We start from the raw sequence: 20,283 nt of genomic DNA, 5'->3' as shown, positions 1-20,283 counted from the left end.
AGGTATGACTTCCAGGCACTGAAAGGCTTTTCTATTAATCACTTGACATTTTTTTCAGGGTTTCCTTTATGCAAAAAATGATATAATGCTGCCTTAAAAATTGAGGTAGTTACTCTCATCTCTGTCATTTGAAAACCCAAACATACAAGGCTGCAGATTTGGTTTTATCAATAAAGCTGAAGTTTATTACACTTGAAAAGAATAAAAATAAACTAAGCAAGGCATCTAAATGTAACATAGTTTGGAAGATTTCAAGATACGTGGCAAAACAAAGTTCCACCTACTCTCCAAATCTTTACAGTTAATCAAATTGCAAAGGAATTTTTCTTCCTTGTTAAATCTGAGATTGAACTGCTTCTTGTTATTGCTTGTCTCATGAGCTGTGAGGTATTTTCCCTTGACCACTCATACACTGAGAACTTATACATACTCAGTCTTTTAATAATCTGTAAGTTTCTAATCAAACCTTCCTGGTCTGGAAGTTTCACAAACTACAACCCTATACTAAGGTAACCTAACCTCTTAACTGCTCTGTGCAGCCTCCTTTTCAAGGAGAAACTATACTTGCATTTAACTTCAGTAAGGTCTCCTTGAAACTTCCCAGAAGCTTTGAACTGAAGATAAAAAAGCTTCCTCATCTTAAATTTTGATACAGCTAATGACTAATGTTCTCTTGATCTGGTTGTAAACCCTCACAGTATAAACCAACTTCCAGGAGGCCTGCTCCCTGACACATGTTGAACTAAAATCGTGGTTCTGGAAAGATTGACCCAATTAAATTTTTAACACCTTCATGAACATAGACTCACAACCATATGCCACTGGTTTGAAATCTATACTCTTTTTAAAAAGTATATAAAAATCACAGACCTTTTATCACAATTGCCAACTTGATTTTCTTTTTGTTTTTAATATTCTCCAAATTATTAGAAAGAGCCACATTAGCTCACATATTTCTGGAGTTCGATCCATGATTTTAATGTGATGGATGTTCACTGAATTCATGAAAACTAAAGTAAAAAAAAACTTACTGGTTAAAAAGTGCTTTGATAGCAATCTCTTTGAGGAGAAATTTGTAATAAATTTAGAATTCCTTTGGTTTAGTCACTGGGATTGCAACCATCATATATTGCTGTGAAGTCTGTCTCCCATTGTTGGAGGAATATCCAGAGTTACACCAGATGAAAGATCATGTAGAACATAAAGAAATTGACACATATCTTTCCAAATTTCTGTGTGTACTGATCAGAATATTTATAATTAAATAAATAGTGTGGGAACACCAGAACCCAGTTGTTCCATCACGAATGTGGATTGCCCTGAAAATAAGTCTACTTCAGCAGAGTTAGGCAACCCAGTGATCAAATATGCAAAGTAACTGGTTCAGTAACTGCATATATCCTGAACGAACTGAAGATACTGCAAGACTTTAACCTTTCTCAACAATGAACAAAGGATCAGCCCAGTTTCTCATAAGAATATGAACCTCCATTATTGGATACAGATATCATATTAAGCACATTGATTCTACCTTATGTACCAGAGGTGTTCACACATAATCTTCCACTAATTAAGGGCACCTCTGATATCATATATCAAACTTTTTTACTAGAATGGAAGGTGTGGAAATGGATTGTTTACTAGAACAAGGCAATGCAAATTACTCCATTCTTTGCTTCCTGTTTTTCCTGTCAGTATAATCAAACCCAGTGCCATCATGGTTTAGGAGACCTCCAGGCTAAATACTAAATAACTGTGTTGCCTTTACCCATTTTAAAAATAATTCCAAAATCTTGAAAATCATGTTCTGTGCATATTCCTTGTATTTTCTAGGAGAATATAGAAGTCAGGTGCTGGACAGAGTTGTATTTGCATATCAAATTAAGAGATTGGACATTGGAAGGGGGGTACAATGAGAACTTGAGAGAAACAAATGTGCAGATAGCCAGGTAAAATGTCTCTTTAAATTTTCCTTATGTGATATGGGTTTGTACTGTATTGTCAATATTGGGGAACTTGGATTCATATGAAGAAAAATAGTTTTTCTAGTTTAGTTTTTGGTTCTGATTGTCAAAAATGGTAACTTGACTCTACACAACTATGTATTGCTGAACATTTTGTGAAAGCTTTTTGTCTTGCACTCAATAGAGCATTTCTCAAGAATACAAATTCAAAGGGAAAGCTAATTGCATGATAGATTGCTGATTGCTTGGCTAGTGAACTCTGATTGGTAGAGGCATTGCCATGGAGAACACAACTGTTAATGCTGTTGACAATTAATAGCTGGCTTTGTTAAAATTTTAAACCACGCGGGTTGATTGCATTTATAAAAATGCTTTGCCAAAAAAGCAATGACTTTAGATATATGACTCAATCAGTTAACTGGGAAGTTAATTGCTGAACATTTACTGAGTTGAGTTTTATGACCTATACAGAAACAGACAGCCAGGGACTATTAGTCGGTTGAGTATAGAAGAGATCATACCAGCAGAGGGCAGTTTTTGATTTGTAGAAGGTTCAATGCTATGCATGTTTTGCTTGTAGAGGTCCTGGGTTATGAGAACTTAAAGAAATCTTCTCGTTTTCAGACCTGAAAAGAAATCTTACTCTGTTTCAACAGTCCAAGGAAAAGGGTTCACAAGAATTAGTTGAGTAAGAAATTAAAGAGTTAAGATAGAACTGATACTTCATTAGGATTGAATGTAAAGGATATTGCTGGGAAAAAGGTTGAATATTTTTACTACTGCTTATGTTAAGATCTTCCTGAATTGTTATAAATAGCTAGGTTTTTCATTTTGTGTAATAAGCTTGTGTTCTAGTGCTAAAGGAAGATTATAGCCATACGTTAATATGTCCAGTGACTGATCACCATGTTAACCAAACTGCAAAAATAAAAGATCTATTAATAAGATTTATCAAGCCTGGTTTCACTCAATGATCACACTTGTTCTGTATTACCATCAGCTGGGATCACAACATTGGCATTTAATTTAACATTTTGGGAGGCTGTAGTTACTAAGCATTTGATTTCTCTTGGAGAGAGAACAGAACCCGAAAGATAGTAATAAATAATGTATAGAAAAAGATGCTCAACGGATCACAAATGTAATCACCAAATATAGTTTCCTGTCCAAACAAAGATCGCCATTTAAAATGATGACAGAAATGTATTTTAGTGCCCAAAGATTGCTATATGCTGCAGCAGTCATATAGTGGTACTTTATAGTGTTGAATACAATCTGGTCCTTGGTGCTTTTCAAGTGTCATTATTCAACCAACTGCCAAATGATGAAGGCCTGCATGGATCTGTCAGTTCTGCAAAAAGTTGTCCCACCACAGTATGAAGCATTTCTCCTCTAGACAGTGACAGTTTAGCTGAGTTTAAGATTTCACAAAGAGGGTAATCTCAAGCTTCTCCCTATAAGTTCCAGTACTACAGAATATCAGTACGTTGCGCTGGAGGCCGCATAGTGTGGTCTTTTACAGTACAGTGACAGGTCCCAGAAGTAATGTTGAAATGTTACAGACTAAAATAAGCAATTTAAATGAAGAGTGTTAAAAGGTTCCAAGGGTCTAGCCTGTTTATACTAATTTGAATTTCCAACTCCATTGGGATATGAGTAAAGCAATACTTGGCAGACCTCATTTTCTTCTGAAACCAAAGCAGTTTGTGAAACATTGCGTGATAGCTTTATAAGCTATATTCATGCAAGGGACGAACCCTGTGGATCAGCCCTACTTAGACATATTACTCAATTTTTCATCTGGGTTTGGCTACAGTTGAAGAACAAAACAACTGGCATCTATGTTTTAGCTTATTAATTTACTTAGTGCTGGCAGGGAACTGCACATATAACACTAATTTTACTACAAAAATTGTTGTTTCCATCATGTTCACATTTTATTTAAATAGTTTAAAACTTTATATTCATTTCATTGTGGTACAATTCTATAAAATATCCTTGTTCACTTTCTACTAAAATTTCAAGCATTTTTTTTCAAAGCCTGTTTTTGCCAAGGAGAACTGATTCTAAGGGAATTTGTGTGCGTATGTAAATTGGCAATGGGCAACATTTTTGGTCACTGGAGGCATTTCCGTGTTATTATTTGTACAACTGGTCGAACCTAAGCAATGCATTTTAAGACTTAAATACCCAGTTTACTCTGGAGTAAAATATATTTCTCATAATTGTATTTTCCTCTCCAAATACAGATCCAGCCAGTTTTAGGAGTTTAGCTGAGTTCTGGGAAAATAGGTCTTGTTATGAAGTGGAGGTTGACCCTCCTCTGATAACTAAAACCAAAACAGCCAGAAAGGCTTGCCTCACCTCATAGTCTGTTAAAAGAAGTATGAAAAGTGGTATAACCTATGTCTCAGCCTCCCCATCTGTTATAAAGTAGTGGTTAAATGAAATTAAATCCTTTCACTCACTCTGTAGTTAACAAGTGACAATTTATTTATCTAACTCCAAAAATGAACAAATTAACAGGACCATAAGACATTGGACCAGAAATTAGGCCATTCGGCTCATCGAATCTGCTCCACCATTCAATCATAGCTAAACCCCATTCTCCCACTTTCTCCCTGTAACCCTTGATCTCCTTGATACTCAAAAACTCAAGTATCTCAATGTTAAATATACTCAACGACCTGGCCTCCGCAGCCTTCTGTGGCAATGAATTCCATAGATTCACCACTCTCTGGCTGAAAAAGTTTCTTCATTCAAAGGCTATGACTGTGGGTCCTAGTTTCTGCTACCAATGGAAACATCTTCCCAACATCTACTCTGTCCAGGCCATTCAGTATTCTGTATGTTTCAATTAGACTCCCTCTCATTTTTCGAAACTCCATCGAGTATAAACCTAGAGTCTTCAAGCGTTCCTCATATGTTAAGCTTTTCATTCCTGGGACCATTCTTGTGAACCTCCTCCAAACACGCTGTAGGGCCAGAATATCTATTCTGAGATATGGGGCCCAAAACTGCACACAATACTCCAAATGTGGTCTGACCAGAGCCTTAGAGAGCCTCAGAAATACATCCCTGCTTTTATATTCAAGTGATGTGGTTCATCACTTGTCACTGGCTGCCACTAACAAACTGAGCAATTCCTCTCTAACTACTAGCTATTCCCAAATAAACAAAATTCTAATAGTATGATGTTCCAATAACTACAAATCCCACTTAAAAGATACAATAAAAAATTTAGAACTTAGTCTCTCGAAATTACAACCAGGATACAGCTTCCAGAATGCCCTGCACCCTCTCCGCTGATCTTTCAGGATTGTCTCCTCCCTTGGATTCTTGCGTCCGAAACGCCCCTCTCCATTGAATTCTTGTGTCAGGAATATTAGCTAAGTGTGACACTGTACCTTTAGTCAGATGATGTGTGACTTCATGAGTGCGGAGACAGCTAACCTCTTCAGATGCCAGTTTGCTATCTGCTGATTTTCAAATGCTGTCCTCTTCTATACCCATCATGACTTATTAATTTCTTAGAATAGGATTGGTTCGAGGTTGTAAAAAACATTAGATTTAAATTTATTTGGTCCTTCGTTTCCAACTGCCTGGCTTAAATTAATAGGCTAAATTTAATCATCTGTTGGCTTGGTAAAAATACTGCTTTGTCTGCTTATGGTATAGCCTTTTGATACAAATGTTTCAATTTGAGCACCTGCAACTGGCAAGATGCTGCTCACAGACTCTCATTTTCAAATCTCTAAGCATAGGGAAAAAAACTCATAATCTTTTAAAGGGATCACACAGACCCCCCCCACCCCCCCCCCCCCCCCCCCCACCCAATCATTTTACAAACACCAAATTCTAACATCCTGCCTTCCAATCCACAAATACTCTACCCAGCTTTGCAACATGCTGTCACAGAATCTTTGCTGCGAAGGTGAAAAGTGGGCTTTCTAGAAAAAGCGAAAGTTATTGTAAGAATAGCTGTATTTGTTTTGTACATATACATTAGAACAGAATTATTAATACTTCCAAATTGTAAATGTATTTTACTGAGGGGAAGTCATAAATTTATGTTTATCTTCATAAAGTTTAGATAAGTATGTTTTATGTCTTTTTTTAGTAGAGAAGCAATGTATGGGAGAATGCACACAGTGCAACTATTTTCTTAGACTCTATGTATTACTCTGTTCAAGTATGGGTATATGATTTTTAGCAGTAAAGCTTGTAAGCAGTTCCAGCTTATGTATAGAAACACACTGTCTTGTGAGATCTTAAGATCTTTAACTTGTTCCATTCTTGACATCCATCACTTGAAACTCACTTTGAGCATATTTTAACTATGCAGAGATTGCAGGGATGATAAGTGATCAACATCGGCAAGGGTTCGTAAAATATATTCAGGTATACTGTCTGGAACTGACAGTACTGCAGCTGGTACAGGAATGAATTCAAAGCAAATAAGTGAAGTGAAAGTAGGAGGGTGCCAAGGGCAGTGATTATAATTTTTACAGCTATAGGTGTTAAAATCCCCAGAGGGACTGAGTTTTGTTAAGAATTAAATTTCCAGTTAATAGCTAAAAAGATTCGAGGTTTCAGGTTTTCAGATTTTTACTTTCACAAATGATGATTCTTGTAGTAACTTATACTTTAAACTCCAGAAAGCAACATTTCTTTTTTATATTGATAACTCAATGCGTTCTCTGTACAATTACAGTCCTTATAGTAAACAGTCCAAAGCCACTTCCAGCTTCTAATAGGTTCACATTTTCTGTTTTCACTGAATAGCAACTTTGAAAAATCGTCTCCAGGTGTTTCCGTCAGTTTTTCAAGACATTCTCCAATCTACAACCAGCTGTAAAGCCTGCTCCAATTATTATTCTTCTGTCATTGCCAGATCAGGATAAATGTCAGTTTCTTTAGATGGCTGCAGCATGCGTTTCTTTGACCAGAGACTGTCTTTCTTTGGTAGCTGGTGAAAAATCTTTAGTGTCTTCTATCTATCGTCCACACAAACTGCTATTATTTTCCACTGTCTTATTTCTCTTCTGCCCAAACACTTGGAGTCTATTTACTATTACAACAGTTCCTCTTGCTGTTTCTTCCTAAATGTAAGACATTTTTGCATCTTGCTCATCTTGACTTAATCAAACTTGTTGTCAGGCTTGATTTGGAATTGTCACATGAGCCTTTAATTTTAACTCGAGTTTAAAGACACAGTTTAAAAGTGACATAATATTAACGTAGATTAAGGATAAAGACAATGGGAAACAAATGCATTTCAGAGATGACAATTGAGAAACAGAGAAAACTAGCTTTTAGTAGTGAATATAAATGATGGTTAGCATATTCCTATTGTATTTACAAAAAAAGTAAAAGAATTAGATACAAACATCCAAATTGTGGTCAGAAGTAGGACATTTGGCTCCCTCAGGCCTGCTGTACCATTTGATAAAATGTTGGCTGATCTGATTGTGGCCTTCACTTTCCTGCCTACCTCTTATACCTTTTAACTTCCTTGTTCAAGAATCTATCTACCTCTGCCTTATAAAATATTCCGTGACACTCTTTCCACTGTTCTATAGGGAGATAAGAGTTCCATAAACTCCCAATCTACTAAGAGGAAAGAAAAGTCTCCTTATCTCCATCTTAAATGGAAGGTCCTTTAATTCTAAACTGATCCCCTCGCTTTCATCTCTCCCACAAGGGAAAACATACTTTCAGTCGTCACCTTCTCAATTTATCCTCATTTTCCTGTGATAGTAGACAATGAAGAGATCTCCCTGAGAGAGAGGGAACTCCGAGACACGAGTCAGTGTACAGATATCTCCCTGTCAGAGTTGACAGTGAAGAAGATTATCTAGGATTACAAAGAGATATTGATCAATTGTGTCAGTGAATTGAGCAGTGACAGATGGAATTTAACTTGGATAAATATGAGATATTGCTTTTTGGTAAAACAAACAAGGACAGGACTCATGCAAGTAAAAGTAGGGCCTTGGGTAGTTTTGTAGAACAGAAAGACCTAGGGGTTCAGGGGTAATTATTTTGTTTGCATCATGTTGACAGTGGTTAAGGAGGTGTTTAGCATGCTTGCCTTTATTGTTTGGACTTCATGTTTAAGTTGTACAGGATGTTGGCGAGGCTTTTTCTGATGTACTGTGTGCAGTTCTGGTTGCCATCTTATAAGAAGGATGTTATTAAACTGGAGAGGATACAGGAAATATTTAACAGGATGTTGCCAGGAATGGAGGTTTTGAGTTATAAGGAGACACCGGAGAGGTGGGACTATATTTTCCACTGGAGCATAGGAGGGTGAGGAGTGACCTTAGAGATTTATAAAATCATGAGGGGTGTAGATAAGGTGAACGATAGGTGTCTTTTTCCCTAGGGTGAGGGATTTCAAGACGAGGAAGCATGTTTTTAATGTGGGAGGCCAAAGATTAAAAAAATGACATGGGAGCAACTTTTTTTTTACACAGAGAGGTTTGTGTGTGGAATGAACATCCAGAGAAAGTGGTGGATGTGGGTACAATTACAGTATATAAAAGATATTTGAATAAGTCAATAAATAGGAAATGTTTAGGGGGATATGGGCCAAGCACAGGCAGGTAGGACCAGTTTAATTTGGGATTATGTTCGGCGTGGACTGGTTGGACTGAGTGGGCGAAAGTGAGGACTGCAGATGCTGGAGATTAGAGTTGAGAGTGTGGTGCTGGAAAAGCACAGCAGGTCAGGCAGCATCTGAGGAGCAGGAGAATCCACTTTGTGGGCAAAAGCCTGAAATGGAGTGTTTCTGTGCTGTATGACTCCATAAGGTCTCCTCTCACTCTTCTAAATTCCAATGGGTGCAGTCTAATCATCTAGCCTTTCTTCATATAATAATCCCATCATCCCAGAAATAAATCAAATGGGCTTCTCTGAACTGCTTCTAATTCAATTATATCCTTTCTGTTCAAATATAAGGACCAAAACTGTACACAGTTGTCAAAACACAACCTCAACAATGCTCTGCACAACTGCAGTAAAACATGCCTCCTCTTGTATTCCATTTCTCTTGCAATATATGACAACATTCCATTTGCCTTCCTAATAATTTGCTATACCCACTAACTAATTTTTTTGTGAGTCATGTATCAGTATACCCAGATCCCTCTGTATCTTAGATATCTGCAGTCCCTCTCCATTTAAATAATTTTTAAAAATCTTTTAAGTGGACAAGTTCATATTTTTCCACATTATATTACATTTGGCAAATTTTTGCCCACTCACTTCGTCTATCTATATCCCTTTGCACGCTCGTTATGTCCTCTTTGGAACCTTCTTTCTGTGTCACTAGAGATGTGGAAAATGTAGATCAATTAATCAATATCAACAATGATACTCATTGAAGTAGCACAGAATGAAAGGTAATTTTATTGAAAGATATAAGATTCTTAGAAAGCTTGACAGGATAGATGCTTCCCCTTGTGACAGTACGTCAGTCTGGATGGCATAATCTGAGTAACCCATTTAAGACAGAATTGAGGAGGAGGAGTTTCTTCTCCCAGGGGATAGTGAATTTGTGTTTTTTTTACTGCAAAAGGCTGTGGAGGTTGAATTGTTAAGTGTAATCAAGGTTGAGATAGGCAGATTTTTAATCTGTGAAGGAATCAAGGGTAATAAGAAAAAGACAGGAAAGTGGACTTGAGGAATCATTATTTCAGCCATGATCTCATTGAGTAGTAGATCAGATTTGTTGGGCCAGGTGGCTGAGTTCTGCTCCTACGTCTTATACTCTATTATATTAGGATTAATGAAACTTAAATTCGCGAAGTTTCTTTTCTGTTCATGGGATGTGTGCGTCGCTGGTTAGGCGAGCATTTATTGCCTATCCTTAACTGTTCAGAGGGCAGTTAAGAGTTAACCGCATTGCTGTGGGTCTGGAGTCGCATGGAGGCCAGACCAGGAAAGGATGGCAGATTCCCTTCTATAAAAGGCCTTGGTGGGCTGGTTAGGTTTTTACGATATTCATGGTTGCCATTAGACTAGCTTTCTTTAAATTCCAAATCTGGACGGTTTACACACTGAAATATTGAGAAATGTTAGTAGTAAAATAAAAGTCCTAATTGTAAATTTTCTGAAAATATTTTATCACAGAGCTTGTATTATAAACTGGGATATAGAGCATGTTACACACTCTTCATCTGTTCATAAGAGGAGATAAGCTAAATAATTGTGTTTAATTAGGTTCATCAGTGATGAATATTAGTGAAAACCTGGGAAAAGTATGGATCAGTTGTGGAAGTGAAAACTTATTTATTTGAAGCAGATTCTTGAGTTATTTAATCAAATATGAGAACATTATCACCCATTTATAAAAAATTAATACAACAGATGTGATATATTTGAATTTTTGTGAAACTTTTCACAGAACAGAAACATTGACATCTTTAGTGTTAAATTGACAATATGAATGAAGGGATTGCTTGACAGTGCAGAGTTAACTACGTACTTCTTAAATTAGCAATATATAGTTGGTGGCTTGACAAAAAGATTTGTACTGGAACTTCATTTGTCTATTTACGTAAGTTATTGAGGTGGATAAGCTGATAGCTGCCTCAAAATTTGCCAATATATAGTGAGGGAACATGAAAACTGAGAAGAAAAATATTGGGTATTTGTTTTAAGTGTTATAAATGTGTATTCCGTGAAAAATCAAAGGATTGCCGTATTCTTCAGAAGAACAGAGGAATAGAAAGTTGTAGGCATTCTGACAACCAGATCCTTCAAAGTAGGATGGTGCATGAATGTAGTCATAGACATGTAAAGCACTGAAACAGACCCTTTGGTCCAACTCGTCCATGCCGACCAGACAGCCCAACCCAATCTAGTCCCACCTGCCAGCACTGGACCCATATCCCTCCAAACCCTTCCTATTCCTATCCATTCTCCCAATTCCTTCGACTCCGCCGCATCTGCTCCCAGGAGGACCAGTTCCAAAAACGCACAACCCAGATGGCCTCCTTCTTCAAGGACCGCAATTTCCCCCCCAACGTGGTCGACGATGCCCTCCACCGCATCTCTTCCACTTCCCGCTCCTCCGCCCTTGAGCCCCGCCCCTCCAACCGCCACCAGGACAGAACCCCACTGGTCCTCACCTACCACCCCACCAATCTTCATGTTCAGCGCATCATCCGCCGTCATTTCCGCCACCTCCGAACGGACCCCACCACCAAGGATATATTTCCCTCCCCTCCCCTATCAGCATTCCGTAAAGACCACTCCCTCCGTGACTCCCTCGTCAGGTCCACACCCCCCACCAACCCAACCTCCACTCCCGGCACCTTCCCCTGCAACCACAGGAGGTGCAAGACTTGCGCCCACACCTCCCCCCTCACCTCCCTCCAAGGCCCCAAAGGAAACTTACATATCCGCCACAGATTCACCTGCACCTCCACACACATCATCTATTGCATCCTCTGCACCCGATGTGGCCTCCTCTATATTGGGGAGACAGGCCGGCTACTTGCGGAGCGTTTCAGAGAACACCTCTGGGACACCCGGACCAACCAACCCAACCACCCTGTGGCTCAACATTTCAATTCCCCCTCCCACTCCACCAAGGATATGCAGGTCTTTGGACTCCTCCATCGCCAGACCACAACAAAACGACGGTTGGAGGAAGAGCGCCTCATCTTCCGCCTAGGAACCCTCCAACCACAAGGGATGAACTCGGATTTCACCAGTTTCCTCATTTCCCCTCCCCCCACCTTGTCTCAGTCTAATCCATCGAATTCAGCACCGCCTTCCTAACCTGCAATCTTCTTCCCGACCTCTCCGCCCCCACCCCAGTCTGACCTATCACCCTCACCTTGACCTCTTTCCACCTATCACATTTCCGACGCCCCTTCCCCAAGTCCCTCCTCCCTACCTTTTATCTTAGCCTGCTGGACAAACTTTCCTCATGCCTGAAGAAGGGCTTATGCCCGAAACGTCGATTCTCCTGTTCCCTGGATGCTGCCTGACCTGCTGCGCTTTTCCAGCAACACATTTTCAGCTCTGCTCTCCAGCATCTGCAGACCTCACTTTCTCCTTCCTATTCATATACCCGTCCAGATGCCTTTTAATGGGTGCAATTGTACTAGCCTCCACCACTTCCCCAGCAGCTCATTCCATACACATATGACCCTCTGTGTGAAAAAGTTGCCCCTCAGGTCTCTTTTATATCTTTCCCCTCTCACCCTAAACCTGTACTCACTAGTTCTGGACTCTCCCACCCCAGGGAAAATACTTTGTCTATTTATCCTATCGATGCCCCTCATGATTTTATAAATGTCTATAAGGTCACCCCTCAGCCTCAATGCTCCAGGGAAAACAGTCTCAGCTTATTCAACCTCTTCCACATAGCTCAAACCCTCCAAGGCTGGCAACATCCTTGTAAATCTTTTCTAAACCCTTTCAAGTTTCACAACATCCTCCTGATAGGAAGGAAACCAGAATTGCATGCAATACTCCAAAAGTGGCTGAACCAATGTTCTGTACAGCAGCAACATGACCTCCCAACTCCTGTACTCAGTACTCTGACCAATAAAGGAAAGCATACCAAATGCTGCCTTCACTATCCTATCTTCCTGTGACTCTACTTTCAAGGAGCTATGAACTCTTTGCTCAGCAACACTCCATAAAGTGTTTAAGTCCTGCTAAGTTTTGCTTTCCCAAAATGCAGCACCTTGCATTTATCTAAATTAAACTCCATCTGCCACTCCTCAGCCAATTGGCCCATCTGATCAAGATCCCGTTGTAGTCTGAGGTAACCTTCTTCGCTGTCCACTATACCTCCAATTTTGGTGTCATCTGCAAACTTACGAACTATACCTCTAATGCTCACATCCAAATCATTTATATAATTTAGGGCGGCCCAGCACCGCTGAGCGGCTTGCACCGCTGCCTCATAGCCACAGGGACCCAGGTTCGATTCCAACCTCAGGCAACTGTCAGTGTGAAGTTTGCACATTCTCCCCGTGTCTGCATGGTTTTCCTCTGGGTGCTCTGGTTTCCTCCCACATTTCAAGAAGAGCAAGTTAGGTGATTTGGCAATGATAACTGCCCATAGTGTTCAGGGGTGTGTAGGATAGGTGCATTAGGCATGGGAAATGTAGAGTAATAGGGTAGGGTCTGGGTGGGATACTCTTCGGAGGGTTGGTGTGGACTTGTATTGCCAAATGGCCTGTTTCCACACTGTAGGGATTCTATGATTCTAAATGACGAAAAGTAGTGGACCCAGCACCGATCCTTGTGGCACTCCACTTGTCACAGGCCTCCAATCTGAAAAACAACCCTCCACCACCACCCTCTGTCTTCTATCTTCGAGCCAGTTTTGTATCCAAATGGCTTGTTCTCCCTGTATTCTATGAAATCTAACCTTGCTAACCAGTCTCCCATGGGGAACCTTTTCGAATGCCTTACTGAAGTCGATATATATCACATCTACCGCTCTGCCCTGATCAATCTCTTTGTTACTTCTTCAAAAAACTCAATCAGGCTTGTGATTTGGCCAAGGAGATATATTTTAAAGAACATTATAAAGGAAGAGAAGGAGTAGAAGTGGGAAAGGAATTTTAGAATTTCCCAAGTTAAACACCTTAGGCACTGAACGTATAGATGCCAATGAGGTGCAAATAAAACCAGCAGTGTAAGAGAGGTCTGAACTAGAAGCCTGTTAGAAAGTCGACCTTGGATATAGCCTGCTGAGATTGTTTTGTTCATCTGAAAATCTTATTCCCAGATTGACTGGATACACATACACATGGAGCATACTTAAACCATATTAGCATAAAACATGGCATCTTCAATTCTGCACAACACAAATGAATAAGTCCATGAGAAAGAAACTTGTGTAAATTCATACTAAACCAGGTTTGTGTTTTTAAAAAAAGCCAAGTAAGTATCAGTAGTGGAAGCATTCCGTGTAAAGCGCAAGATGTGATTGTCAGTCTGTAAAACACTTTGGTTAGACTTCAGTATCGAGTGTGTCTTGCCATTTGATTTTACAAAAAGGAAAAAAGTCATTTAGATGTAATGTCAGTTCACTTGGTGCAAACAGATAATGGTGGTCAGAGTTATGGATAAACAATAAAACTTGCCTATTTTCAATAAATTAAAGGCGATTCCGGAGGGATGTTTAAGTATGCATTGTTATTGTGGTTCAACATGAGTGTGAAGGTATTTATGCACTTCACTGACTATAAATTTGTGAAATCTATAGATATACATGTATATCTTACACATAAGAGAGTCCATTTTTCAACTCCAAAAATCATGTTTAGGTTTATACCCATTGTGTAAGCACACACCTCCTCCCTGCCTTGCTTCTTCAAAGGAGTGGTGTACTCACATTAGGAATCAACCTCAGAGATGCATGTTTCTTTCACTTCATAAGTTGGCAAATGGAATCAAGTAGGTGATACAATCCATGTCGCTAAGGAGATGCATGGAATTTAAAGAAACATCCACAGAGCGTACTACGTGTGCTGAATTACAAAACCCTGGTCTTGCAACAAACGTAATGAAGTACTAACTGAGTGCAAGCTAAAAACCATAGCATTTGCTTCCTTGTTGAAACACTGTTCTGTTGCAAGGGAGTTTAGTGTTAGGTCACTAAGGTATTTAGTCTGCTTCCATATAAGAATAGAAGCAGAAGGAATCTGCCCTGACAAGAGTGCCCAAGGCTAAGTGCCCCATGACATTAGGACCAACCGCAGACCTGAGAAGTAAAACAAAGAACTTGGATTCTAGAAATCTGAAACAATAAAAGAAATTGCTGGAAAAACCCAACAGGTCGGGCAGTATCTGTGGAGAGAAAGCAGAGTTAATGTTTTGAGTCTCATGACTCTTTTTCAGAACTTAACTCTGCATTCTCTCCACAGATGCTGCCAGACCTGTTGTGTTTTTTCAGCAGTTTCTGATCTTGGGAAGCATGTATTTGAATGGGTTCTCCAAAAATGTCAGAATCATTGTCACCATAAATACAGTGCACATGTGCGCTTAACTGGGCTAAATCAATCTCTGATTTCAACGAAGATTTCAGAGCGACAGTTCATAGGCGTTGCAGCTTGATGGAACAAAAATGTTTAGTGTTGGAATGAATCAAGATGCTCAGAGACTACCAAAAGACCTTGATGCCAAAATTACCAGTTTCTGGTGATTCATCATTAGACATTAGCAAAGGCAATTACTCTATATTGGCAATATAGATGAAATGTCCATAAAATGTTTTCTACCCAGCAGCTGACTGTGGTGTGGACAGGTTCAGAAGCTTTGCCAGTGAAAATCATCATGAGAAGACAATATCTATGTGGTACTCTTCTGCATGGCCAACAGAACAAAATTAAAGCCATTCTATTTTCAAATTAAATTTGAAAAGTAAATTTTCAAATGTAAAACCAGGTCAAACGTCAAGTTCCCTGAAGGAGTTTTTGTATGTGTCTATGATGATAAGTTGATTGGATGAGGATGTGATGAAATTATAACCAATAACATATAGTGGCTGACACAAAGATCACAGCTTATTAGTGTGGGATACATTCAGATCCCATATCACCAGTGAGATCAAGAAGTGCCTTTGGAATAAAGGTAACGCCCAGTTGCAGTTATACCAGGAGTCTGACAATCTATAGTTTAACCATTGGATGCATACCTCAGAAGCCATTCAAGGATCTTGTTTGTATCGGATGGAGTGGATGGATCTTGGAGAAAATCCCTTCATAAATAGTGGAAATATGCATGTTGTCCTGCTTGATATTTTGTATAGTTTCCCAAACTGAAATTTTATTAGTGATTATCATCACAATTAAAAAGATGCAGATTATCCAGTGATTTGCTGTGGAGTGAAAGTTCTGAAATTGAAAGTACTAAATCTGATGCATAGCAGGATCCATGTTATGATAACCAAAATGACTCTGAATGAATTTGATGGACACTTCTGTCGGATTCAGAAGCCAATTAACATGACAGCCTGTGAAATGTTTTGATTGTAGTTAAAGGTATCCATCTAGAATTAATGAATTCATTAAAATGAGCCATATGTATTTAATATGAATTTGCTAGTGCTTTCTTCACATTTCACAATGGCCACCAGTGATATGCATTTTATATATAGCATACAATTGACCCCCTTTTTTTAGGATTTTTTGAGACTTCATAGGTCAACTATTATGATGTGCTCCACAGTATCTGGAATTGAACCCTGACTTAGAGAAATTGTATGAGATTCTGTGCAGCAGCTGTGTTTGATCCCCCAGAGTATAACTTGAGTTATAACAATTCAAGATTAAAGATTCCCCAGGAGACACACTTGGTATACAAAGTTTAGCAGGACACAAACTTCTCTTTGCAGTAATATAAAAGAGTTCAAATCAGTAGATGCTATATAAATCATGTAGCATAATGTGTAAAATTATGAAACAAGGTAAGTTGAAAGAGGATTTTATTTTCAAAATAGTGGTAGAACGTGGAAGAACTTAACATATTTCTTATTCACTTTAAATTACCTTTTCAAACCCTACCCTTGCTGCTTGTCTTCCCTCTCCGCTCTCATGCTTATGTGAATACCATGACAAGTTGAGAAGTATTTCAATGGAAATATATAATCCTTCACAATTTGAAAAGATACCAAATAGCTGTCTCCAGTGGTCCAGTGATAAGAGTGAATTGGAGAAACTTTGTGTTACCCAATGCATTGCTATTGTGAAATTAAACTAAACCCACCTGATGCACCATCTGTTACACATGGCTGTTTGACCATCTTTGAGAACATTAACTGGTTTGCCAGCATCTGCAGAGAGAAAGCAGAGTCAACTTGCAGATTCAGTATCCCTTCTGAAACATGATTGTAGCTAGGAATAACTGGAGGCTGGGAAGGGGAAGGGACGGAATGAAAGGTGGATATGGAGCCCAGAGAGAGAACAGCTGTTGAGCAAACAAAAGAATGGATAATGGTCAGCCGGGGAGAGAGAAAAATTACTGATGGAGACCATGTTGTGAGTGAAAATAGGTTGGGCAGAGAAAACAGCCTATGTAATGACCATGCCTGGGGTGTAGGGGTGGGTAAACGACATCAAGTTTTAGAGAGTACCCAGCAGGAAGTATATAAAGCACACAGTTGTATGTATGTTGGAAGTATTTTTTTTTTATTCATTCACCGGATGAGGGCATCTCTGGCTTAGGCAACATTTATTGCCCATCCTAATTGCTCCGAGGGCAGTTAAGAGTCAACCATGTTGCTGTGGGTCTGGAGTCACTTGTAGGCCAGACTAGGAAGGCACGGCAGCTTCCTTCCTTGAAGAACATGAGTGAACCAGATGGGTTTTTCCAGCAATGAATTCATGGTCATGATAAGACTCTTAATTCCAGATTTTAAAATTGAATTCAAATACCACCATGTGCTGTGGCAAGATTCATACCGGGGTCCCCAGAACATCACCTGGGTCTCTGGATTAACAGTCCAGCAATAAAGCCACTAGGCCTTCCCCATAGTGCCTTAAGTGCCTTAAAATCTGTGTTATGGTCTATCAATATTGTGTTAGTCTGTTGTTGTTTAACACAGAATTTATTGACAATATGAATTTGAAGGACATTGGCTAGAATAATAAATGCCATCAACATTATCCTGAGTAAATTTATGATAAACAAAAGCAACATATGATCTCTAAATTCAATTTATTCTGTTCTCTTTTCCTCATTTTTTGTTTATTCTTCTGAATCTCATTTCCATCTTTCACTCTTTTCTCCATTTCTCCTTCTGTTTGCTATACATAAGCATTTAATAATTTCTCAGCTGCTGTAGGCTGTATTTTAATATGTTTAATAAATTACATGTATTCAATTCAAAGTAAAAAGGAAGTATTATTGATTTATCTACATAGACACGCACATTTATTTCATAACAAATTATTTTTTCAGGAACATTTCGACATCATTGCCAGTGGAATGAACTGTGTGGTGGATGGGTCAGTTCCACCCAGCTCAGGACTCTCTAGCTCCAGTGCATTGGTTTGCTGTGCAGGTCTCGTTACAATGGTTGCTAATCAGAAGGTTCTATCAAAGGTAAAATCTGTCTATACTGTTTCATGTATCAGAAATGAATGTTGCTTTTCATTGGGCAAATTTTCAGCAGTTGGCAGTTATGTACTGCTTTTGACATAGAAAGGATTCAAGAAGTACCAAGGTACAAGAAGTAGCAGAAAAATTATGAGATGAAATAAGAACATGAAAGTTTACTCAAAAGAGATTTTTGAACTTGCGCAGAAAATATGGTGGTGTATATCCAAATAGAGTCACTAAAGTAAAAGCAACATAGTATGGATGCTGGAAATCTGAAATGAAAATGGAAAGTACTGGAAAACTAAGCCGATCTGACAGTGTCTATGGAGAGAGAAACAGTTAATGTTTTGAATCTGGTTCTCTAATATCCCACTGATGCACTTTATAGTAACTAGTATGGAATTTTGAGTTCTACAATTTTAGAATATGACCTCTACTTTGCATTTTTATTACATTACCAACCATCCCCAGTTGTGAATTATTGGTGTCTTATTAGCTTTGCTCTCAGCAGAGAGCTCCCATTTTCTTCTTTTCACAGCTAACATTTTACACCAATGTTACACATATATCTCCCCTTTACCATTATTATCTGTGTCTGTGAGACATTGAGAAGGAGAATCCTTCATGGTAACCTCAGCTGGTGTGAGAATTGAATTTGTGCTGTTCGTGTCACTCTACATTACAAACCAGCCGTCCAGCCAATTAAGTGGATTGGCTTCGACTTGATTTTAATAATAACTGATTGATTGAACATTAATTAACTTAATACAGCCAAATATATTGTGTCTAACAGTTTCCTCACATGATCTTTTCTGATCTTGTTCATGCTGTTAAGTGAAATAGTATCTTGATGTGATGGTTGGAAGTCTTTGATTCTGGCATTTTAGCCAGGACAGGACACCATTTCCAAGACCTTAAGGGCATTTTGCTGGATTTGAGAATTCCATCTGCAGGCTGAAAACGTGAACCAGGTGAAGGCAGCAGCAGGGTCAGAGGTGGCTGCAGTAGTGTTTGTGAAGGGAGAAACAGACTTCGAGGGTTGGGGGAGCGTGCAAAATAGGGGCAGAAGAAGCCATAAGAGGGGTATAGATGGAGAAGAGGTTTGATGAGGTATGCGGGAAGGAACTGCAGGAAGGTGTGTGGAGAGAATGAAAGCTACAAGAGGTGTGAGTGGGTAGGAAGGAGGCTGTGAGAGGTGTGGGAATGAGAAGGAGGTTGCAAGGGAAGATTGGCAGAAAAGGAGGCTGCAAGAGTGATGTGGTGGAAGAAAGAGTTATGAGATGGATATGGGGGAAGGAGGGTTCTGTAAAAGATGTAAGGGAGAAGAAGAAGACTGCAAAAGGTGCTTTGGCAGAGAGTGAGATTCCAAAGCTGCGGCTGAGCGAGGCTGTAAAGAAGTGAGAACAGTTTTATGCCTGTTGCCTTGTATCAATTCAAGTACCGTGCTGTCTAGGGAATTAATAAAAAGTGAAAGAACTATCGATGCTGTAAATCAGAAATAAAAACAGAAATTGCTGGAAAAGCTCAGTTCAGCAGATCTGGCAGCATCTGTGAAGAGAAATCAGAGTTAATGTTTCAGGTCTGGTGACCCTTCCTCAGAACTCAAAGGAAATTAATACTTTGTGTGTTGTGCTTTTCAGTTTAATAGATAGTTGATAATTATTGAAGAATTATTCTAACTCTACTTCTGTGAGAGTCTGAAATACCCCATATATAATACAAATACAGAAAGTTTTGTTATCATGCGATGACGTCATGTAACAAACAAATTAGCGAGTTTGAAAAAGTAGCACCGAGAAACTGCCAAGTAGCCCCAAATCAAAATGTGGCCCTCAAGAAAATCTCAAGTGGAGCCTGTGAAAAGAACAATTATTTTGACTTGCAACATTTGGTTTTGAAAACATTTAAACTACAAATCATCACCGCAACCAGTGGAATGTTGTTACTTTCAAGAAAAGCATGCAATGTAGCGGTTAGATTTTTGTTGGTCTATACTGTCTGTGATTTTCTTTCTTAGGCAAGTGCTTGTTTCTTTCTTTTACCATTGCTTATATCAATCACTTTGCACAACTCAATTTGATAGCTTATTGGATGTTTAACTTCCTAGTTCGCTGTGTGTAAATACTTCCATGTGTTTGGCTGCATACTTGCTTGCCAACATCATTGCTGCTGCAAAGCAAACCATCCTGTTGACCTAGCTCCATATTTATACTGTTGCTGGAAAAAGGGAAAACTGTGT

At 39.0% G+C, this 20,283-nt stretch overlaps 1 protein-coding gene across 3 annotated transcripts in view; it reads left to right on the top strand.

Moving 5' to 3' along the window:
- The window catches only part of galk2 (galactokinase 2), a 121,224-nt gene that overhangs the window by 25,161 nt on the left and 75,780 nt on the right, over positions 1-20,283 (top strand). For all 3 annotated transcript variants that reach the window (XM_043677417.2, XM_043677418.2, XM_087981247.1), the window contains one exon: positions 17,904-18,047. In XM_043677417.2, the coding sequence (XP_043533352.2) occupies positions 17,904-18,047 (144 nt within the window). The remainder of the gene's footprint in view (positions 1-17,903; positions 18,048-20,283) is intronic.

The sequence above is a fragment of the Chiloscyllium plagiosum genome, unplaced genomic scaffold (assembly GCF_037043375.1).
Source record: "Chiloscyllium plagiosum isolate Xiang-an unplaced genomic scaffold, Cpla_swu_hap1 HiC_scaffold_39, whole genome shotgun sequence".
Lineage (NCBI taxonomy): Eukaryota > Metazoa > Chordata > Chondrichthyes > Orectolobiformes > Hemiscylliidae > Chiloscyllium > Chiloscyllium plagiosum.
This window is presented reverse-complemented; position numbering and strand designations above follow the sequence as displayed.